We start from the raw sequence: 24,792 nt of genomic DNA, 5'->3' as shown, positions 1-24,792 counted from the left end.
CGATATTTTAATTTTTCAGTTTTTAAAGTCTTAGGTTTTTAGATTTCTCACTATCTCGACTTTTCGATTTTTCAGTTCCATGATTTTTCAATTTGTCGAATTTTTAAATTTTAGATTTTTTGTTCTCGATCATTCAATTTTCTGGGTTTTCAGGCTTAGATTTTTTTTGTTGTTCAATTCTTGGATTTTTAAAATTTTTGTTTTCTAAATTTTCCTATTTATCAACTTACTGGGATTTCAATGTTTTGATTTTTTGATTGTTCAATTTCTCGATTTTTTTAATTTTTAGTTTTTGATACGATTTTTTTTTTCAAAAATTTTCAGTTTTTCAATTTATTAACTTTCCGATATTCCAGTTTTACGATTTTAAATTTTTTTTATTTTTCAGTTTTCAATTTTTGACGTTTCTAAATTTTTCGATTTTTCAATTTTTCGATTAACTGATTTTTTGATTTTCCCATTTCTATATTTCTTGATTTTTCAATTCTTTCTTCAATTGTGATTTTTCAATTTTTCGATTTCTAGATTTTTCAATGTTTCAGTTTTGGATTTTTTCACTTTTCCGATTCTTCAATTTTCTTTCCATTTTTCAGTTTTTCAAGATTTCAGTTTTGAATTTTTTCACTTTTTCGATTTTTCAATTTTCCTTCCATTTTTCAGTTTTTCAGTATTTCAGTTCTGAGATTTTGCAATGTTTCGGTTCTTCAATTTTTCCATTTTTTGATGTTTCGATTTCTCGGTTTTTCAATTTTTCGATATTTTAATTTTTCAGTTTTTAAAGTCTTAGGTTTTTAGATTTCTCACTATCTGGACTTTTCGATTTTTCAGTTCCATGATTTTTCAATTTGTCGAATTTTTAAATTTTAGATTTTTTGTTCTCGATCATTCAATTTTCTGAGTTTTCAGGCTTAGATTTTTTTTTGTTGTTCAATTCTTGGATTTTTAAAATTTTTGTTTTTTAAATTTTCCTATTTATCAACTTACTGGGATTTCAATGTTTTGATTTTTTGATTGTTCAATTTCTCGATTTTGTTAATTTTTAGTTTTTGATACGATTTTTTTTTCAAAAATTTTCAGTTTTTCAATTTATTAACTCTCCGATATTTCAGTTTTACGATTTTAATTTTTTTTTATTTTTCAGTTTTCAATTTCTGACGTTTCTAAATTTTTCGATTAACTGATTTTTTGATTTTCCCATCTCTCTATTTTTTGATTTTTCAATTCTTTCTTCAATTGTGATTTTTCAATTTTTCGATTTCTGGATTTTTCAATGTTTCAGTTTTGGATTTTTTCACTTTTCCGATTCCTCAATTTTCTTTCCATTTTTCAGTTTTTTAAGATTTCAGTTTTGAATTTTTTCACTTTTTCGATTTTTCAATTTTCCTTCCATTTTTCAGTTTTTCAGTATTTCAGTTCTTAGATTTTGCAATGTTTCGGTTCTTCAATTTTTCCATTTTTTGATGTTTCGATTTCTCGGTTTTTCAATTTTTCGATATTTTAATTTTTCAGTTTTTAAAGTCTTAGGTTTTTTAGATTTCTCACTATCTCGACTTTTCGATTTTTCAGTTCCATGATTTTTCAATTTGTCGAATTTTTAAATTTTAGATTTTTTGTTCTCGATCATTCAATTTTCTGGGTTTTCAGGCTTAGATTTTTTTTGTTGTTCAATTCTTGGATTTTTAAAATTTTTGTTTCTTAAATTTTCCTATTTATCAACTTACTGGGATTTCAATGTTTTGATTTTTTGATCGTTCAATTTCTAGATTTTTTTAATTTTTAGTTTTTGATACGATTTTTTTTCAAAAATTTTCAGTTTTTCAATTTATTAACTCTCCGATATTTCAGTTTTACGATTTTAAAATTTTTTTATTTTTCAGTTTTCAATTTTTGACGTTTCTAAATTTTTCGATTAACTGATTTTTTGATTTTCCCATTTCTATATTTCTTGATTTTTCAATTCTTTCTTCAATTGTGATTTTTCAATTTTTCGATTTCTGGATTTTTCGATGTTTCAGTTTTGGATTTTTTCATTTTTCCGATTCTTCAATTTTCTTTCCATTTTTCAGTTTTTCAAGATTTCAGTTTTGATTTTTTTCACTTTTTCGATTTTTCAATTTTCCTTCCATTTTTCAGTTTTTCAGTATTTCAGTTCTGAGATTTTGCAATGTTTCGGTTCTTCAATTTTTCCATTTTTTGATGTTTCGATTTCTCGGTTTTTCAACTTTTCGATATTTTAATTTTTCAGTTTTTAAAGTCTTAGGTTTTTAGATTTCTCACTATCTCGACTTTTCGATTTTTCAGTTCCATGATTTTTCAATTTGTCGAATTTTTAAATTTTAGATTTTTTGTTCTCGATCATTCAATTTTCTGGGTTTTCAGGCTTAGATTTTTTTGTTGTTCAATTCTTGGATTTTTAAAATTTTTGTTTTCTTAATTTTCCTATTTATCAACTTACTGGGATTTCAATGTTTTGATTTTTTGATTGTTCAATTTCTAGATTTTTTTAATTTTTAGTTTTTGATACGATTTTTTTTTTCAAAAATTTTCAGTTTTTCAATTTATTAACTTTCCGATATTTCAGTTTTACGATTTTAAAATTTTTTTATTTTTCAGTTTTCAATTTTTGACGTTTCTAAATTTTTCGATTAACTGATTTTTTGATTTTCCCATTTCTATATTTCTTGATTTTTCAATTCTTTCTTCAATTGTGATTTTTCAATTTTTCGATTTCTGGATTTTTCAATGTTTCAGTTTTGGATTTTTTCACTTTTCCGATTCTTCAATTTTCTTTCCATTTTTCAGTTTTTCAAGATTTCAGTTTTGAATTTTTTCACTTTTTCGATTTTTCAATTTTCCTTCCATTTTTCAGTTTTTCAGTATTTCAGTTCTGAGATTTTGCAATGTTTCGGTTCTTCAATTTTTCCATTTTTTGATGTTTCGATTTCTCGGTTTTTCAATTTTTCGATATTTTAATTTTTCAGTTTTTAAAGTCTTAGGTTTTTAGATTTCTCACTATCTCGACTTTTCGATTTTTCAGTTCCATGATTTTTCAATTTGTCGAATTTTTAAATTTTAGATTTTTTGTTCTCGATCATTCAATTTTCTGGGTTTTCAGGCTTAGATTTTTTTTGTTGTTCAATTCTTGGATTTTTAAAATTTTTGTTTTTTAAATTTTACTATTTATCAACTTACTGGGATTTCAATGTTTTGATTTTTTGATTCTTCAATTTCTCGATTTTTTTAATTTTTAGTTTTTGATACGATTTTTTTTTCAAAAATTTTCAGTTTTTCAATTTATTAACTTTCCGATATTTCAGTTTTACGATTTTTAATTTTTTTTATTTTTCAGTTTTCAATTTTTGACGTTTCTAAATTTTTCGATTAACTGATTTTTTGATTTTCCCATTTCTCTATTTCTTGATTTTTCAATTCTTTCTTCAACTGTGATTTTTCAATTTTTCGATTTCTGGATTTTTCAGTGTTTCAGTTTTGGATTTTTTCATTTTTCCGATTCTTCAATTTTCTTTCCATTTTTCAGTTTTTCAAGATGTCAGTTTTGATTTTTTTCACTTTTTCGATTTTTCAATTTTCCTTCCATTTTTCAGTTTTTCAGTATTTCAGTTCTGAGATTTTGCAATGTTTCGGTTCTTCAATTTTTCCATTTTTTGATGTTTCGATTTCTCGGTTTTTCAATTTTTCGATATTTTAATTTTTCAGTTTTTAAAGTCTTAGGTTTTTAGATTTCTCACTATCTCGACTTTTCGATTTTTCAGTTCCATGATTTTTCAATTTGTCGAATTTTTAAATTTTAGATTTTTTGTTCTCGATCATTCAATTTTCTGGGTTTTCAGGCTTAGATTTATTTTGTTGTTCAATTCTTGGATTTTTAAAATTTTTGTTTTTTAAATTTTCCTATTTATCAACTTACTGGAATTTCAATGTTTTGATTTTTTGATTGTTCAATTTCTCGATTTTTTTAATTTTTAGTTTTTGATACGACTTTTTTTTCAAAAATTTTCAGTTTTTCAATTTATTAACTCTCCGATATTTCAGTTTTACGATTTTTAATTTTTTTTATTTTTCAGTTTTCAATTTTTGACGTTTCTAAATTTTTCGATTAACTGATTTTTTGATTTTCCCATTTCTATATTTCTTGATTTTTCAATTCTTTCTTCAATTGTGATTTTTCAATTTTTCGATTTCTGGATTTTTCAATGTTTCAGTTTTGGATTTTTTCACTTTTCCGATTCTTCAATTTTCCTTCCATTTTTCAGTTTTTCAGTATTTCAGTTCTGAGATTTTGCAATGTTTCGGTTCTTCAATTTTTCCATTTTTTGATGTTTCGATTCCTCGGTTTTTCAATTTTTCGATAGGTATTTTGTTTTTTCAATTTTTAAGTTCTAGATTTTCCGTTAATTTTTTTGTTTTCCTTGATATTTTGATTTCTCGATTATTCGATTTTTCAAGTTCTCGGTTTAGATTTTTTGGTTTTCCAATTCTTCGATTTTTAAAGCTAATCAACTAATAGATGGGCTTGATAAGCCTTGTTTGCACCACAGAAAATTAATATTAATTTTAATATTCGAGTTAATTATTATATTATTCAAACACAATTTAGACACTGTAGAACAAACAAGGATTATCAAGCCCGTCTATTAGTTTATTCGCCTAAATGTATTATTAATACCGTTTTAAAATTACACCAAAATTGAAAAATCGAAAACTTAATAATTGAAAAATTGAAACATTTTAAATGAAAAAAATCGGTAAACCGAAAAATTCAACATCTATAAATCGAGAAATTGAAGAATCTAAAAATTAAACAATTAAAAAATTGAAGAATTGGAAAACCAAAAAATCTAATCCGAGAACTTGAAAAATCGAATAATAATAAATTTGCGCATTCATTAAATTTTTTGAGTCACGCTGTATATCCGAATCCAAAAAATATGAATGGAATGATAAATTACAGGAAGAGACTCATCATATATTGTAAATTTTAAATAGGATTATACGGTAAACTTTTGAGCTGACGTCATCAATTTTTTGTCTCCCGAAGAAACGGTTAGAAAAAAAATAATCAAATTTTGCACATTGACAGACAGAGAATTGAAACTAAAAAAAAATCATGATTACTACTTTCAAGTCCAGGGACAAATGCTTGTTACGGGTATTTCACAAGTTTATTTTGTTGTATGGACACCCAAAAGAATAAATATAGAAAAAATTTATAAAGATGAAGAAATATATGTAAAAAGATGGCAGATAAACTTGACAGATTTTACTTTGGCGCATTATTGCCCGAAATAATTGATTCAAGAAGAAAGAGGAACCTGCCTTTGCGAGAGAATTTTTTAAAATAAATAAAATTTGTTTCTATTTTTTGTATGTACTTTAATAATTTATTAGGAGTACATTTTTCATCACCAAGACTTGCATATTTTTATTATAAATATATTTTGAAAGTGATCTCTCGGCAAATGAAAACATATACGAGCACTTTTTTCGAGTAAACAATGAAGGGAGAAGTTACTGGGCGTAGGGCGTTTTTAAAACACCTCCTTTCTGGGATAATTAGTAGATACACTTAGCTACTTATACGTGTTAAACAAAAGCTGTATTTTATATATTTTTTATTATTATTATAAATATGTTTATTAGTTTTATTAATTAACAAAGCAAAATATATATTAACAATAATATTATAATGAATTTTTAGTAATCATGTGTATTGAATTCAGGATCCTGAGTGGAGTAAAAATATTATAGTTCTCCAGTTTTAATTCGGTTTTATGATAGTACCTCATTGCGTAAAAGTTAATTTCCTTAACAATAGATTACTACGACCGGTCCTGGCGGCTTGTTATAAAACTGAGTTCCTTGCCATAAATTAGAAAAATCAGCCGAGAACTCTAACAATCAGCTTATGGTAGAGGAGGCGATAAGGGTTTTACCTGGAAAGTCGTTTCCGTAAATTTTAGTGGCGCTCCTATCGGCAAAGTACTGAACTAACTGCTCAAATTCTGTCGAATTGATACCCATTTTTTTCAGTAATTGTTAGTTTTTGTTAAAAACTCTGCTAACCAATAGGTTATTAATTTTTCTCTGATATTCCTGTTAAAATTATTCGACGTATTTTGCATTAATTTGTAGTATATTTTGATTTTAATAAACACATTATTATTTAAACAAATTGTACCACTAACAAACATTTAATGACTCTGCGCCCTGTAAAAAGTGATGTTTTATCCATGTGCGAATTTTCAAGCGATTCTGTGATGATTATGACTCAAAAAACTTGAAAAGAAAACATACAATGGTGCTTTTTTTACGATATTTCTCAGCCATATTTTTTTAGTTGATTGAACTGGTCTCTGCGCTCTAGAATATGAGAAAAGCTGCAGTTTGATGTATGATACATCTATATTAATGTCATTTTTTCATACAAAAAAACCAAAAAAATGTTATACCTCGTCTAGCGAGTCCCCTTAAATGGTTAGTTGTGAATTCTGACCAAATCTTGAGCAAATCGGCCTATTTTTAGATTTTAATCCTACCGACTGCGCCACTTTCGCAACCCTTTGATTTTCGATTTTTCCAGAAATTGGGTGTATATTGACGTGGCGCACCACCTGACACGTTCCCCTTCCCCAGTCAGTAATTAAATTTCTCTCTACTTACGTTTCTCCATTAATATAAACCCGATTCTGCAAGTGAACGATATCATGGCGAACGTCGGCAAGTAGAAGGAACAGGAAGTCAAATGAGCCCCTTTCGCCCTTTGGCCCTCTTAGGCCTCTTTCTCCCTGCTCACCTTTGGGTCCTTGCGGCCCTCTCGCACCCGGTTCGCCCTACGATAACAGTGCGGTGTACAGACATGGAAATTGAATTCTGCCAATAAATAACTTACTTGAGCTCCACGTTTGCAACGACATTGGGCATTCTCGTCCCCAGGCAGGGGCACAAAAGCGTCCAACATCGAATATGTGTAATCCTGTTGATTGCTGTTTGTTGACAGCGAGGCAGAGCCGCCCTCAGGACCTGCATAAAATTTAATTACTGAGTGTTTGATGTCTGCGGGGCGAAGTGCAGCGGAATTTTTGAGAGTTAGATTAAATGGTCGGTGTTTAATAGTGTTTATAATATTTGTCAGGTTTGGTGGGTGGCAGTCAACAAGCTGACTGAAATATAGAGCGGAAATGGAATTGTACAATTTAGAAAAAACTTAACACAAACGGTCTTACAAACAAAATAAATAAAAATTTGTAAATTTTTTAACAAGGACAATGAAGACGATACAAAAGGAAAAAACGCGACAAAATACGGAAAATAAGATGATTTAAAAAGGGATCAAAAACGCGATTTAAAAAGGGAGTAAAAGAATGATAAAAAAAGACCGCAGAAAAGAGCTACCAAAAAATTCGACAACAATGGAGACGAAAAAGCGATGAAAAACTGACTAAAAGCGGCGACTAAAAAGACAACAAAAAGTACCCAAAAAAAGGAAACAAAACAGAGCACAGATAAAAGGCGTAAAGAGACCACAAAGAAAATGTACAAAAAAGGAGATAAAATAAAATCAACAAAAATACAAAAAAAGGGACAAAAAGGAAAGAGAAAGACACAACAAATCTTAAATCGTCAAAAAAAAGAAAAAAGTGATGGCTACTAAAAAATGCGACGAAAATGTAATAAAAAAAAGGGGAAAAATGTCGACTCAAAAGCAACAAAACAAAATGACGAAAAATAAAAAGTGGAAAAAGACAATAATCAAAAGCGAAAAAAATGTCAAAAAAATCAATAAAAAAGCGATATAAAAGAGCAGAGCAGAGAGTGCGACAATAAAAGCAATAAAAAAAGAGTGATCAAAATTAAGCTAAAAAGAAAATTTATTTTATTTTATTTATTTTATTTATTTTATTTATTTTATTTATTTTATTTATTTTATTTATTTTATTTATTTTATTTATTTTATTTATTTTATTTATTTTATTTATTTTATTTATTTTATTTATTTTATTTATTTTATTTATTTTATTTATTTTATTTATTTTATTTATTTTATTTATTTTATTTATTTTATTTATTTTATTTATTTTATTTATTTTATTTATTTTATTTATTTTATTTATTTTATTTATTTTATTTATTTTATTTATTTTATTTATTTTATTTATTTTATTTATTTTATTTATTTTATTTATTTTATTTATTTTATTTATTTTATTTATTTTATTTATTTTATTTATTTTATTTATTTTATTTATTTTATTTTATTCTATTATGTCTCCAACAGACCGGAGACCCAATTACAGGAGACACAACAAAAAAGACCACTGAAAGAAACGAAAAGTGACAAAAAACGCTGAGGGGAGAAAGTTACAAAAAAGTCTAAAAAAAGGCAACAAACACGTCACAAAAATAAAATTAAAAAAAGGCGACTGAAAAAGCAAAGAAAAAATGACCAAAAAAAGCGACGAAAAAAAAAGGTGAAAAAAAAATTACAAAAAAAGCTACAAAAAAGGCAAGTAAGAAAATGAGTCAATAAATAAGGAAGACGAAAAAAGCGAAAAAAAGACGACTGAAAGAAGTGATACAAAAGTGACAAAAAAACGGAGCCTAAAAAATCAACAAAAAGTGTCCAAAAAAAGGAAACAAAAGTGAGATAAAAGGCGAAAAAAGACCAAAGAAAATGTCGAAAAAAGGGGATAAAATAAAATCTACAAAATAGGGACAAAAAGAAAGACAACAAATCAAAAAAAAATCGTCAAAAAAAAAGAAAAAAGGAACAAAAAAGTGTTGGCTACTAAAAAATGCGATGAAAATAAAAAGAAAAAAAACGAAAAAACGGCGACTTAACTGCAATAAAACAAAATTACCGTAAAAAGGACGAAAAATAAAAGGTGGAAAAAGAGAATAAAAAAAGTGAAAAAAATGACACAAAAAATCGATAAAAAAGCAATAGGAAAGACCACAGTAGAAAATGCAATAAAAAAAGAGCGATAAAAGTAAATCTACAAAGAAAATCGTAGGAAAACGGCAAAAAACACAAAAAAGTGGAAAAAAAAGACTGCTGAAAGAAATGAAAAGTCACAAAAAAACGCTAAGTGAAGAAAGTTACAAAAATGCCTCAAAAATGATATAAAAAAAAAAAACAGAAAATGGTGACTGAAAAAGCAACAAAAAGATTACCAACAAAGCGACGAAAAAAAAAGTGAAAAAAAAAACAAAAAATTAGACAATAATTAAAGTATTGAAAAAAGAGAAAAAAGAAGCATAAACAAGTGTCATAAAAATCATAAAAAAGACCGATAAAAATAACGATACAAATTAAATCCAAAAAAAGAACGTCAAAAAAGACGACTGGGAAACACAAAAAGTGACAAAAAAAACTGAGTGAAAAAAGCAACTGACAAAAAAAACGAAAAAGGGTCATTAAAAAACGCCAAAAACGTCCACAAAAAGGCTACAAAAAAGGAAAAGAGGAAAAATAATCTACCAAAAAAGGTGAGAAAACGGCGACTGAAAGTAAATGAAAAATGGGTAAAGAAAGAAAACTCAAAAAAACTAAAAAAAATGAAGGGCATAGGGCGATAGAAAAGAAAACAGGAGAAAATACGACAAAAATGGGGAAAAAATTATAATAAAAGAAGTGACAAAGAAAAGCCAAAAAAAGAGTGACTGAAAAAAAACGTTAAAGAATCACAAAATGGCGACTGAAAAAGCAACAAAAAAAGTGATCAAGGAAACGCCAAAAATGTCAAGGAAGAAAAAAGGCTAAAAGAAGACGACAATTAAAAGGCCAAAAAAATCACAAAAAATAGCGAGAAAAGGGCATAGAATAATACAAAAAAAATCGCAAAAAGCTACAAAAGAGAGACAAAGACAAACAAAAAACAATAAAGCTTCAAAAAATGTACAAAAAAAACGACAAAAATCCGTTTAAATGGCCACAAAGGGAAAAGAAAAACCCATAAAAAAAGCTACTAGAAAATGGAACGAAATTGAAATAAAAAGAAACGAAAAAGTGGTGACAAAAAAACGGAAAAAATGTAAAAAAAACAGTGCTTGAAAATTCAACATAAAACACGAAAGGAGCAAAAAAAGAGCACAAAAAAGACGACAAATAAAAAGTGAAAAAAGGCCACTAAGAAATAGCGAAAAAAAACTTTAACCCAAAAGACGCGATAAAAATAAATTGGGGAAGCAAAGCGACGAAAAATGTGACAAGAATGAAATAAGAAAACAAAAAAAAGCGACTGAAAAACATTGAAAAATAGAAACCGAAAAAAGACGAGAAAAAAGATGACACAAAATATTACAGAAGAAAATGCGATAAAAAGAGCGACTGAAAAAATGCAAAAGTGACCAAAAAAATGGAAAAAGTGAAACAAATTAGGGGCAAAAAAGACGTAGAAAAAACCCCAGAAAAAAGACGACGAAAAAAAGGGCCATAAAGAAAATGGCAAAAAGAGGTCAAATAAACACGCTATAAAAAAATCACAGAAAACGCTACAGATAAAAATGCACAAAAGTTAGAAAAACAAAAAAAAGTGATAAAGAACGACAAAAAGGGCCAAAAAAGACAAAAAAAGCTAAAAAAGGAAAACGTGGGAAAAATAAGATTAAAAAAGTGACAACGAAAAGCCACAAAAAGGAACGATTAAAATAAGACGACACAGAAAAACAACAAAAATGTCAAAAACGCAAAAAATTCACAAAAAGATACAAAAAAGGTCAGAAGAAAATGACAATTAAACGTCGAAAAAATCACAAACAAAATGGCGAAGAAACGGCGTAAAACAGTTAAAAAGAGCACTACAAAAAAGCAACAAAAAAAGGGAAAAAAAGATGATAGAAAATACCACAGAAGAAAATCACATAGAAGAAGAAAAGTGACAAAAAACAACGACGGAAGAAAGCAATACAAAATTGATAAAGAAAAGAAAAAAAAGTGACGCAAAAAGACGACATGAAAAACACCATAAAAAAGACGACAAATAGAAGGAAAAAAAAGACCACAAAGAAATAGCGAAAAAAAGGATTACAATTAAAAAAATGCTACAAAAAAGCGACAGAAATAAGAGAGAACGGGAAACAAAAATTCTAAAAATTTGTAAAAAACAACAAAACAATCACAAAGAGTAAAGGCTACAAAAAGCAAAAAAATTCCATAAAAGAAACTACGAAAAATGCGACAAAAATGAAATGAATAAGGCGAAAAATGTGACTGAAACACATGGAAAAATAAAAATTGAAAAATGACGAGAAAAGAGATGACAGAAAAGATCACAGGAGGAAATGCGATAAAAAGAGCGACTGAAAAAAGCAAAAGTAACCAGAAAAATGGAAAAAAATGACACAAAAGACAAAAAAGGCCACAAAGAAAATGGCAAAAAAGAGTTAAAAAAGGTTTAAAAACGCTACAAAAATAAGACAGAAATAAAGGCGACAGAGAGGATCAGAGAAAATGCTACAGATAAAAAAACGACAAAAAAAGCTAAAAAAAGAAGAATATAAAAATAAATGCGTCAAAAACGTGGGAAAAATACGAACAAAAACTGACAAAGAAAAGCCACCAAAAAGAACGATTAAACAAGGCGACAAAGAAAAACGACAACAAAAATGGCAAAAAAAAAACGAAAAAATTGACAAAAAGATACAAAAAGGTCACAAGATGACGATAATTTAACGTCGAAAAAAACACAAAGAAAATGGAGAAAAAACGGCGTAATATAATACAAAAAAAATGTCACAAAAAAGCTACAAAAAAATAGAGAGAGACAAACGAACAATATGTCGTAAATAAAGTATTATTATTATTGTTAAAAAAAAATATATCAAAATAGTGATGAAGAATAAAGGCCAAAATAAAAGGGGCATAAAAATTCGGCGGCAAAGGAAAACGTCAAAAAATGCACAAAAATGGTTACAAAAAAAAAATCCTTAAAAAAATCTACCAGAAAATGTGACGAAAATTAAATAAAAAAAGCAAAAAGTGATTACTAAAAAAAAGAAAAAATGTAATAGAAAAACTGCGACTGAAAAACAACAAAAAGACGAAAGGAGCAGACAAAATGTTAAAACAAGCATTACAAAGAAACGACAAAAAAAGGATAAAAAAATTCAGAAGGGGCCACAGAAGAAGAAAAGCGACAAAAAACAACGACGGAAAAAAGTAATGCAAATGTGACAAAGAAAAGAGAAAAAAGGAACAAAAAAGGATAAAGAGGCGACACATAAAAGGTAAAAAAGGCCACAAAAAATAACATAAAAAAGGATTAAGATGAAAAAATGCAATAAAAAAGCAACAGAAATAAGAGAGAACGACAAAAAAAATTGAAAAATTAGGAAAAACGCAATAAAAAATTACAAAATGTAATGTAACTCCATAACAGAAACTACAAAAAAATGTGATAAAAATGAAATGAAAAAAGTAAAAAAAAACAAGAGAAAAAGACGATAAAAAAGTGATAAAAGAACTGCGAAAACCGAAAAATAAGGTAAAAAAACGCTACTTAAAAACTACAAAAATAAGGCAGAAAAAAAGGTTACAGAAAATAATAAAATAATAATAATAATAATAATAACGATAAAAAAGCTTTTAAAAAACGCAAAAAAGTTCATAAAGGCAACAAAAAAAGATGAAAAAAGCCATAAAAAATTCCCTAAGTAAATTGGATAAAAAAGGCGACAGAAAAAAGACAAAAAAAAAAAGCCGACAAAAAGGCCACAAAAAAATGCGACAAGAAGAAACACCTAAGATAGAAAAACATGAAAAAATGAAGCGATAAAAAGTGTGAGAAAGAAAGCGACAAAAAAAGAGGCAAATCGAAGTAAAAGAAAAGAGACAGAAGGCGATAAAGAAAGGTGACATAAAAAGACGAAAAAAGCTGAAGAAAAGGGGACAAAATGGTCCAAAATAAACGCCACAAAAAGAGACAAAAAACGATTAGGAAAAATGCTAGAAACTAAGATGACGTTATCAAGTTTTTGAAAACAATCAACAAAAAAATTTTGATCGGCGATTTACCATCTTTACGATAGCCTTTTTAACATTTACCACATTTCAGAACTGTCGCCTTTACAGTTTCTAAGTTAAATTGTCAAATGTTGTTTTACAACATTGATCTTTAATCCAAAAACCCGGACAATGTAAAAGCTTTGGTGGATTTGCAAAAACCATAATTTACAAAATTACCCATGTATCATGACATAATAAATTTTTAAATTAATTAGAACTTTCTGGCGCCCACCTCCTCCCCACATCCCCGAACTCCCCACTCACCTGGAAATCCCCTGGGCCCCTGCGGCCCGGTCGGCCCCGGCGCCCCCGGCGGCCCCGGCGGCCCCGAGGCGAAGCTCGACATCCTAATTGCCGTGCTTAAACTCGAAACCTGAAACAATCCTCATCATCAAGCCCCCTCCCGAAAAAAAGCTAAAACTCCCGTGATACAATTTTAATGAGCCAACTTCGCTCTGCAAAACCTGCTCCCTAAGCCTTTCCTGTCGGAAAAAGTTAAAACCTTTAAGCAGATTAGCGTACCTTCTCCTGCAGCGATTTGAGCTTGTCGTGGAGTCGCACCACCGTGTCGCAGTTGGCGTAGCAGCGATTCGCGTGTCCCGCCGCCTCCGCCCCGGAGACGGCGTCCGCCGGCTCGCACGTCCTGTTGTCCGGCCGCAGGACGTAGCCGGGCCTGCAGGAGCACCGGTAGCCGCCGGACTCGTTGACGCACTCGTGCTCGCAGTCGCCGTTGCGATCCAGGCACTCGTTCACGTCTGAAAGGGGGACGGGTCTATTAGGGTCTTTTACGAGAGATGGTAAAGTGGCGGATGGGGTGGTGTTTGCTTTTACCCTCACCTGGCAGGAGGGTGTAAAATTTACGAGTCGGGCCGTGATTTTTTTCTCAGGGAAAGGGGTTAGATTGAAGTCGGGATGATTTTTAGGAGGCGAAAGAGGATTTATAAGGAGGGCGGTTTATCCGCTGGAAGAAAGTTGGGGGAGGGTTTTTGGCAAATTATAGGGATAAGGTATTTTCGAAATTAAAAAAGCGTGCTTTCGATCCACGGCAAAGACAAGTGAGGGAAAAGGGAAAAGTAGGCTCCAATTCCCTTCCAACACCAAGTTAAGGAATTTCACTCAAAAGCTAGCACTTAGTTGTTCTAACCTAGCAACACTACCACCATTATTAATCTCATAGCTAGCTAGCACTAGAGTGCCTTTGCGTTTTAGAACAGGAATAAAATTAAATTCAACTAAAAGATCATGTTCGTACCCTCTGGGCAGATAAACTTTATGAGCTTTTAAGAATAAATATTTTAAGAATCTACGTTGGACGTTCTCAATCATGACATTGTAGGTTTGATATATAGAATACCACACAAAGGAATCATATCCAAGTTTGTTTAAGACAAAAGCTCTATTCAAGTTTATGAGGCACTAAATATTATAAAAAGATTTCCCATTTCGCGTAATAAAACCCAGCATTTGATTACAGAATGAAATAAGGTTATTGTAATGTTGATCAAATCAGAAAGAATTATCAAAGTATATACCTAATTCTGTAACAGTTTCATAGCGCGGAAGAAAGCTCTGATCAAATTTATAATCATAAACGATAACACTTAATTTAAACTTATTGTTTAGCGCTTTTTTTACTTTCTTCACATCCTAGATTCTATTGTTTTCCACCCATTCGACAGAAGAATATAATTAGCCCCGCCCACCCACCCGCTTTCCATTTCGCTGCTTGATTTTATTTGTTCTGAATGAAGTGAATGGTTTTATACTAAATAAAGGTAAAATTAGTCGTTACAATGAGTATTTTGTAAGTTAAGGCTGATTTTGGCAAATGGCATACCTTCCAAAAAAATAGAGGGCGGGTGGGCGGAGCAGCTACTTGCTAAGATAAGACTGATTTTGGCAAATAACATACCTTCTAAAAAAATAGAGGGTGGGTGGGCGGGGCTAGCATTTTATAGTGATCAAATTAAGTATTTGCATATGCATGTTTTAAATACTTAGCTGCATATTTTTAATAAAGTGGTGCATATTCTTCGCAAAAATGTATGCATATTATGTGAATATTTCTTCGATATTTTGATTCGTACAAACCCAGCCTTAATTATAACTTAACTTCAAACTATGGAAATGAAAATTCACACAGGGAAATCTTGAGCTATAGAAGAAATCAGTGTAAAAATTTGGACTACGGTATACCAGTCATTAAACTTAACTGAATAAAACATCTCTGTTGAAATCAAATGAAAGTATATTTGAACAAAAATAAAATTGATTTAGTTATACTTATTTACAATGGTATTACGAAATTACAAACGAATAACAATTAAGCAATTAACGATCAACGAATAAAATCTCTCTCATTCCTAAACTCCTACTTTCTCTAGAAGTACCCCGTTCTTCTAAAATTTTCCTTTTTATTTTACGTTGCTCTTTTTTAAGATATATTCTGGTCCAAAATAAAGAAAACATTTTAAAAATTTGTGGTTTAATATTATGACAAACTGGCAATTTAAAACTTACAATTTGGTGACCAAATTTCATTTTATGTAAATAAAATGACTAACACTTGCTAAGATAAGATTGATTTTGGCAAATGATGTACCCTCTAGGAAAATAGAGGGCGGGTGGGCGGTGCTAATATTTGCTAAAATAAGACTGATTTTGGCGAATATCATATCCTCTAAGAAAATAGAGGGCGGGGATAATATTTGCTAAGATAAGACTCATTTTGGCAAATGATATAACCTCTAAGAAAATAGTGGGTGGGTGGGCGGGGCTAATACTTGCCAAGGTAAGCATGATTTTGGCGAATGTCATATCCTCTAAAAGAATAGGGGACGGGGATATTACTTGCTAACATAAGACTCATTTTGGCAAATGATATAACCTCTAAGAAAATAGTGGGTGGGTGGGGGGGGGCTAATACTTGCCAAGATAAGACTGATTTTGGCGAATGTCATATCCTCTAAGAAAATAGAGGGCGGGGCTAGTACTTGCTAAGAAAAAAACTGACTTCAATATGTACTCTTTAAGAAAAGAGAGGGTGGATGGACGGGGCTAGCATTTTATAGTAATCAAATCAATTTTATTAGCATATGCATCTTTTGCATACTTAGCTGCATATTTTTAATAAAGTGGTGCATATTTTGACCAGAAATGTGTGCACATTATGTGCATATTTCTTCGATATTTTGATTCCTGCAATCCGAATCCGAACCTTAATTATGACTTGACTTCAATCTATGGAAATGTTTTGATAATGGCCTAAGAAAATAGGAGAAAATTTACGAAGGGAAATCTCGAGTTATAGAGGAAATCAGTGTACAAAATTTGGACTACAATATACCACTCAGTAAACATAACTGAATTAAACATCTGTTGATTAAAAATGAAAGTATAACAATTAAGTAATTAACGATTAACGAACAAAGCATTTCTCATGCCTAAACTCCTACTTTTTTTAAAAGCACCTCGTTCTCCTAAAATTTTCCTTTTTATTTTACATTGGTCTTTCTTAAGATATATTCTAACCCGAAATAAATACATTTTACAAATTTGTAGTTTAATATTATGACAAACTGGCAATTTAAAACAATTTGGAGATCAAGTTTCACGTCATGTAAATACAATTATTAGTACTTACTAAGATGATGTACCCTCTAAGAAAATAAAGGGTGGGTGGTCGGGGGTAGTACTTGATAAGATAAGAATGATTTTGGCAAATGATATATTCTCTAAGAAAACAGAGGGCGGGTGGGCGGGGCTAGTACTTGCTAAGATGAAACAGATTTTGGCAAATGAAATACCCTCTAAGAAAATAGAGGACGGGGTTAGTACTTGCTAAGATAAGACTGATTTTGGCAAATGATATATCCTCTAAGAAAATAAAGGGAGGGTGGGCGGGGCTAGTACTTGTTAAGATAAGACTGATTTTAGCAAATGTCATATCCTTTAAGAAAATAGAGAGCAGGTGGGCGGGGCCAGTACTTGCTAAGATAAGACTGATTTTGGCGAATGATATACCTTCTAAAAAAATAAATGCGACAAAAAAGTGGGAAAATAAAAATAAAAATGTGACAACTAAAAGCCACAAAAAAGAACGATTAAAATAAAGCGATAAAGAGAAATTACAACAAAAATGGCAAAAAAAGCGAAAAAATTAATAAAAAGATACATAATAGTTTAGAAGACGAGAATTAAACCTCGAAAAAACCACAAAGAAAATGGCTAATAATACAAAAGTGTCACAAAAAAGCCACAAAAAAATAGAGAGAGACAAACGAATAATATCAAATTAGTGATAAAGAATAAAGGCAACAATAAAAGGGCGGCAAATATTAGGTGACAAAGAAAAACGACAAAAAGACCACAAAAATGGCGACAAAAGAAAAAGAAAATAAAATCCATAAAAAAAATCTAACAGAAAATGAAATAAAAAAGGAAAAAGTGGTTAGTAAAAAAAAGTTGTAATAAAAAACTGCGCCTGAAAAAACAAAAAAAAAAGACGAAAGAATAAACAAAAAACTAAAAAGAGCACTACAAAATTGCGACAAAAAAAGAAAAAAAGAAACAACCACGGAAAAAAGCAATACAAAAGAGACAAAGAAGAAAGAGAAAAGTGAGAAAAACGTATAAAAAAGGCGACATATAAAACAAAACAAGTCGACAAACAAAAGGTAAAAAAGGCCACAAAGAAACAGCGAAAAAAAGGATTAAAGTTAAAAAATGATACAAAAATGCCACAGAAAAAAGCGAGAACGAGAAACAAAAAAACGAAAAATTAGGAAAAAACAATAATAATAAATAATAATAAATAAATATGATTTATTTGCCCAACAGAAATAATTCCATTTACAGGACAAATCAATTAGGTACACCTCTTAATCTGTAACACATCACAATAAAGAAAAATATAAATTCTTTGAATACATCCCAAAGCTACACTTCGCAAATGTAATTACCCAATAAAATTATATTAACCTAATTTTAACTCAAATATTAAACGTTTCATCCTGCGTAAACTATAACAAAAAAATACAAAGAATAAAGCCCACAAAAAGCACAAAAAGTCCATAAACTAAGTAACTATCAAAAAATGTGACAAAAATAAAATAAAAAAAGCGAAGAAGGCGACTGAAAAAGACTGTAAAACAGTGATAAAAAAACTGCTACTGAGAGAGCAGCAAAAAAGTGACCACAACAGACAATGAAAAATAAAAACCGACAAAAAACGAGAAAAGAAAGGACAGAAAAGACCACAGAAGGAAAAAGTGACAAAAAAAGGTGACAAATGAGGTAAAGAAAAATGCTTCTTAAGAGTAACAAAAATAAGGCAGGAAAAAAGGCTACAAAGAAGATCAGAGAACATACGCGAGATAAAAAGGCTATAGAAGATGGAAAAAAAAGGACAAAAAAGGGTTGGTGGGCGGGGCTAGTACTTGCTGAGATAAGACTGATTTTGGTCAATGAAATATCTTCTAAGTAAATAAAGGCGACAGAAACGTGGGAAAATAAAAATTAAAAAGTGACAACTAAAAACCACAAAAAAGAATGATTAAAATAAGGCGACAAAGAAAAACGACAACAAAAATGGCAAAAAAACGAAAAAATTGACAAAGAGATACATAATAGGTCAGAAGAAGACGACAATTAAACGTCGAAAAAGCCACAAAGAAAATGGCAAAAAAACAGCGTAAAATAATACAAAAAAGTATCACAAGAAAGCCACTAAAAAAATACAGAGAGACAAACGAATAATATCAAAACAGTGACAAAGAATAAAGGCAACAATGAAAGGGCGGCAAATATTAGGTGACAAAGAAAAACGACAAAAAGACCACAAAAATAGCGACAAAAGTAAAAGAAAATACAATCCATAAAAAAAATCTACCAGAAAATGTGACGAAAATGAAATAAAAAAGGAAAAAGTGGTTAGTAAAAAAAGTTGTAATAAAAAACTGCGACTGAAAAAACAAAAAAAAGACGAAAGAAGAAGACAAAAACAAAAAAGAGCACTACAAAAATTTGACAAAAAAAAAGAGAAAAAGAAACAACCACGGAAAAAAACAATACATAAGTGACAAAGAAAACAGAAAAAACTGACGAAAAACTGATAAAAAGGGCGACATAAAAAACACAACAAGACGACAAATAAAAGCTAAAAAAAGGCCACAAAGAAACAACGAAAAAAGGATTAAAGTTAAAAAATGATACAAAAATGCGACAGAAAAAAGAGAGATAGAGAAACAAAAAATCGAAAAATTAGGAAAAAAGCAATAAAAGAATAAAAAGAATAAAGTCCACAAAAAGCACAAAAAAGTCCATAAACTAAGTAACTATCAAAAAATGTGACAAAAATGAAATGAAAAAAGCGAAGAAGGCGACTGAAAAAGACAATAAAAAAATGATGAAAACTGCCACTGAGAGCAGCAAAAAAGTGACCCCAAGAGGCAATGAAAAATAAAAGGCCACAAAAGACGAGAAAAAAAATGACAGAAAAGACCACACAAGAAAAAAGCGACAAATAAGGTAAATAAAAACGCTTTTTAAGAGCAAGAAAAATAACGCAGGAAAAAAAGGCTGCAGAAAAGATCAGAGAACATACGCGAGATAAAAAGGCGATAGAATATGAAAAAAAAGAACAAAAAGGGTGGGTGGGCGGGGTTAGTACTTGCTAAGCTGAGACTGATTTTGGCAAATAATATACCCTCTAAGAAAATAGAGGGCGGGTGGGTGGGGCTAGTACTTGCTAACACAAGACTGGTGAGTTTTTAAATCAAATAATTTTATCAGGAATTACCTTTTTATATATGGGGCGGATGGGCGGGGCTAGTATTTGTCAAAATAAGACTGATCAGGTAAATGACCTGCTTTCTAAGAAAATAAAGGGAGTATGGGCGGGGCTAGTATTTGCTAAGATAAAACTGATATTACCAAATGGCATACCCTCTAAAAATAAAATAGTACTTGCTAATATAAGAGTGATTTTGCAGATGCCATATCCCTAAGAAAATATAGGGTGGGTGGGCGGGACTAGTACTTGCTAAGATAAGACTGATTTTGGCAAATGAAATACCCTCTAAGAAAATAAAGGATGGGGTTAGTACTTGCTAAGATAAGACTGATTTTGCAAATGTCATATGTTTTAAGCATATAGAGGGCGGTGGGCGGGCCTAGTACTTGCTAAATTAAAACTGATTTTGGCAAATGATATACCCTCTAAGAAAACAGAGGGCGGGTGGTTGGGCCTAGTACTTGCTAAGACAAGACTGATTTTGGCAAATGAAATACCTTCTAAGAAAATAAAGGTCGGGACTAGTACTTGCTAAGATGAGACTGATTTTGGCAAATGATATACCCTCTAAGAAAATAGAGGGCAAGTGGGCGAGGCTAGTACTTGTTAAGATAAGACTGGTGAGTTTTTAAATTAAATAATTTTGTCAGGAATTACCTTTTTAAAATGTTCAAAAATTTTTTCCGCAGTTGAAAACAAATGAAACACAAGTTCTGTCGGATATATTAGTGAATTAACTTTAAATTCTCTTAAATAATCAAATCTCGTATGAGGGCTAGACAATTTCTTGGTAATAATTGCTTGTAGACCATTAACACACTTTAAATTTCGCTTAATTCTTGCCAAAATATAGCCAGCAACATTATACGCATAGATATTTCTGGTGAGAACACAGTGGTTGTAACTACTCTAATCACTAGAAAGAGAAACAGTCGAAAATGTATAAGAAACGATATTACTCGAAGGTGGTAAATCTTTTATTCCTAATAACTTTTTATTTTTATTAGTGCATAACTTCACCTACTGTGTGTACTTTTGAAGTTGAATTACATACAAATTGTGACCTAACCTGAAATGCATTTGGTATTTCTTGTCTCAATCTTATTTGACTGAAAATATTTTCTAACGTATCTTGTGATAATTTTCGTGTATAGGTACAAAAATTTACTACCTCTAATGTTTAAAAACTACATACTTCTGAAGATCGAAAATAGTTTTCGTTAACAAAATTAAATTTGTTGGTACTGGTTTCCAATTCTGATATTTTTAAATAAAATAATAATATTTTGCAAAAATTTCAGGTGTTTTTTTTTATTCACGTAAATTAGATTTACTAGTAGTCGAAATTTCACGTCAAGACGTCATGATATGGAACCATTGACTTAAAATTTTGATAAACGAAGCAGTAGTCTTATCTTAGCAAGTACTAGCCCCGCCCACCCACCCTTTGTTTTCTTAGGGGTATGGCATCTGCAAAATCACTCTTATCTTAGCAAGTACTACTTTATTTTCTAGAGGGTATGCCATTTGCCAAAATCAGTCTTATTTTGGCAAATACTAATCCCACCCACCCGCTCTTTATTTTCTTTGAGGGTATGCCTTTTTATCTCGCGTATGTTCTCTGATCTTTTCTGTCTTAGTCATTCTTTTTTGTGGCGTTTAGTTGTCACTTGTTTATTTTTATTTTCCCACATTTTTGTTTCATTTGTTTTCTTAGAAGATATTTCATTGAGCAAAATCAGTCTTATTTTAGCAAGTAATAGCCCCGCCCACCCGCCCTCTATTTTCTTAGAGGATATGAGATTTGCCAAAATTTGTCTTATCTTAGCAAGTACTAGTCCCGCCCTTTATTTTCTTAGAAGGTATTTCATTTGCCAAAATCAGTCTTATCTTAGCAAGTCCTAGGCCCACCCACCCGCCCTCCGTTTTCTTAGAGGGTATATCATTTACCAAAATCAGTCTTATCTTAGCAAGTACTAGGTCCGCCCACCCGCCCTCTATATGCTTAAAGCATATGACATTTGCCAAAATCAGTTTTATCTTAGCAAGTACTAACCCCATCCTTTATTTTCTTAGAGGGTATTTCATTTGCCAAAATCAGTCCTTATCTTAGAAAGTACTAGCCCCGCCCACCCACCCTTTTTTTTCTTTTTTTTTCATCTTCTATCGCCTTTTTATCTCACGTATGTTCTCTGATCTTTTGTGTCTTAATCTTTCTTTTTTGTGGCGTTTAGTTGTCACTTTTTTATTTTTATTTTCCCAGGTTTTTGTCGCATTTATTTTCTTAGAAGGTATTTCATTGAGCAAAATCAGTCTTATCTTAGCAAGTACTAGCCCCGCCCACCCTCCCTTTATTTTCTTAAAAAGTAGGTCATTTACCAGATCAGTCTAGTTTTGTCAAGTACTAGCCCCGCCCACCCGCCCTATATTTAATTTTTCTATTTTAGCCTATGGTCTAAAATAGCGACGTCTGTATCACATAAAAATTGAAGCCTTGCTTTAACATCAAAACTTATTAGATTACATGCCAAAGAGACTTTAATTTGTGTTAAAATGATTCAGATTGTACAGATCACTACTTAATTTGGGTACCATTTTTAACTCGAAATTTTCTTGAAATTCCACAAAATCCGAATATATTTAATGTTAACCTCACTGCTTGGTAATGCATATTTAACAACCAATTCGTCCGGCAAGCCGAATACAGGGTTTCTATAAATGATTATAGAATCGAAGTAGGTCATGGAAACGTGCCGCCTATCACTTTATATGAACTTTAGTAAATTCCCAAGGACTTCCGACAAATACCACACGCATCTGTATAACTGGTTGCCTAAACACTTCACATGTTATTAAAAAATAAAACTAATTAATTAATCATTACAATAAAAAGGAACAAAGTTTTTTATTTAAGTGCATTTGTAATCACTTCCTTTATTCCAAATTTACCTACAATCACCAGTTTGTGATTAATTTTTAAATTCTCTAAAGTTAAACTGTTCATTTTTTCTTTTAAACAATAAATTTCGTCTCATTTGCGGTAACAATTGTTTTTCAATGGATAATAAATTTTGAAACTTGATATTTTTTCATTAATTGTTTCTTCTGGACTGATGATTTTAAATGGAGCTTTATCTTTAAAACCTTGAGCTTCAAAATATTTAGGTACAGCGTTCTCTTCCAAAGCGTATATTTTCAACTTAGATGGTGCTAGGTTAGAGCAATGAGGTGCTAGCTTTTGAGTAAAATTCCCCCGTTGACGAACTCGATGCGGTGGTGTTTGTTTTTACCCTTACCTTGCACGAGGGTGTAAAATTTACGAGTTGCGATTTTTTAAGAAAAAAAGCTTAAACTGAAGTCGGGATGATTTTTAGGAGGCGAAGCGGATTTATAACAAGTTGGAGGAATCAAGGGCTAAGGTATTTTCGAAATTAAAAAATCCCGCTTTCCGTCCACGTCAAAGACAAGCAAGGGTGAAATCCCCAGCTCCCCCTGGACCGGCCCTGTCACCTCCACCCAAATGTGCCCACCCTCCCGCACCCAGCGCCGAACCACTCCACTATCGATTTGCTTTCAGCTTCCATTTCCGATAGATACTCTGTTTCGTTTACGACTTTCAGTTTTCAGTATTCTCTCTTGCGGAACTAATTAAACCGCTGAATAATCTCCGATTTAACCGCGGTCCCTTTTTATTTTTCGTCGAGGGCCACTATTCGGCAGACGCCGCCCCCGGCCCTACGAAACTAAAACGCGAAACGTGGAAACTCACCAATGCAAACAGGTTTTATTCCTCTCCTTTGATTTTCTGGATTGAACTTGTAGCCGGAGTAGCACGTGCAGATGACGCGCTGTAAATATACGGTACAAAGCTGCTCGCACAGGCCCATGGAACATGGGTCTTCAGTTTTCGGCACGCATCTGAAACATGGGGCGGTTAGTTAGTAGAGTTGCGGAATTTAATGTCGGAAAGTTTAACAAGGGCCTACTCTAACTCAAAATATTCTCGATCGCAATTTCGTCTTCAAAAAATGTATAATTATCTGAAATTATTGACGACTCGATCTCACGAGGAATATTCAACGTGACTTTCCGTTTACCGAACATTGACTTGAGAACTGCTAAACATTAATTAAAATTTATTTATTCATTCCCTCCGGAAAGTTGATGAAGGCATCTTGGAAGGTAATTAAATAAATCTTTGCAAAAAAATACGCAGGGAGGTTTTATATTGCTTTTGCCTTGATAATTTCTTATTTTCGCGTCCAGAACGAGAGCTATGGAAAGCACTGAATTAAAACAAGAAATTAGACGTTCTGGCAAATTCCTGCTTCGATTTGTTTTTCTGGAAGAAATTTGTGCTCGTGAAAGCTTGGAATATAGTTATTGTGAAGTCTTGAGTACTTATTAAAATCTGTCTGGTGGTTCCTTCGAAAAATTGATGACGTCATCTCAAAGTAAAACTTCGTTTGCATAAGACGTTCCAAAAATTTGTATTTATATCGTCATCTGAGAATTTGTTTGATCTACAAGTTAGTACATCTTCGGATGTCTCAATTTTTCAGTATTTCAATTTTGGGCTTTTTCAATTTTTACATTCATCAAATTTTCGATTTCTCGATTTTTCAAATTTTGACATTTCTAAATTTTCAGTTTTCCGATTATCTTTTTTTATTGATCCATTTCTCGACTTCTCAAAGTTTCGATTTTTCACTTCTTCAATTCTTCAATTTTTCGATTTTTCAGGTTTTTGGTTTTTCAATTTTGTTCTTTTGTTTTTCGATGTCTCAATTTTTTAAGTTCTCAGTTTTGGGAGTTTTCAAAATTTCGATTTTTCGACTTTTCCATTTTTGGACTCCTGGATCTTTTGATTTCCCGATTTTTCAATTTTTCGATTTTCAATTTTTCGTTAAACTTTAGAATTTTCGATTCTTCGACTGTATTATGCTTCAATTTTAAAACTCGTAAGTTTTCGATT

At 30.9% G+C, this 24,792-nt stretch overlaps 1 protein-coding gene across 1 annotated transcript in view; it reads right to left on the bottom strand.

Annotated features, from left to right (window-relative positions):
* Nucleotides 1-24,792, bottom strand: part of LOC135127293 (collagen and calcium-binding EGF domain-containing protein 1-like) — a 52,200-nt gene that overhangs the window by 14,156 nt on the left and 13,252 nt on the right. The window contains exons 3-7 of the mRNA XM_064053737.1: nucleotides 23,587-23,735; nucleotides 13,547-13,779; nucleotides 13,289-13,397; nucleotides 6,911-7,041; nucleotides 6,682-6,851 (exon numbers count right to left, since the gene is read on the bottom strand). Coding sequence (XP_063909807.1) covers nucleotides 6,682-6,851; nucleotides 6,911-7,041; nucleotides 13,289-13,397; nucleotides 13,547-13,779; nucleotides 23,587-23,735 — 792 coding nt within the window. The remainder of the gene's footprint in view (nucleotides 1-6,681; nucleotides 6,852-6,910; nucleotides 7,042-13,288; nucleotides 13,398-13,546; nucleotides 13,780-23,586; nucleotides 23,736-24,792) is intronic.

Source organism: Zophobas morio, unplaced genomic scaffold (genome assembly GCF_036711695.1).
Source record: "Zophobas morio isolate AGI-343-1 ecotype UQ-CSIRO unplaced genomic scaffold, CSIRO_AGI_Zmor_V1 ptg000011l, whole genome shotgun sequence".
In the NCBI taxonomy this organism is placed as follows: Eukaryota; Metazoa; Arthropoda; class Insecta; order Coleoptera; family Tenebrionidae; genus Zophobas; species Zophobas morio.
This window is presented reverse-complemented; position numbering and strand designations above follow the sequence as displayed.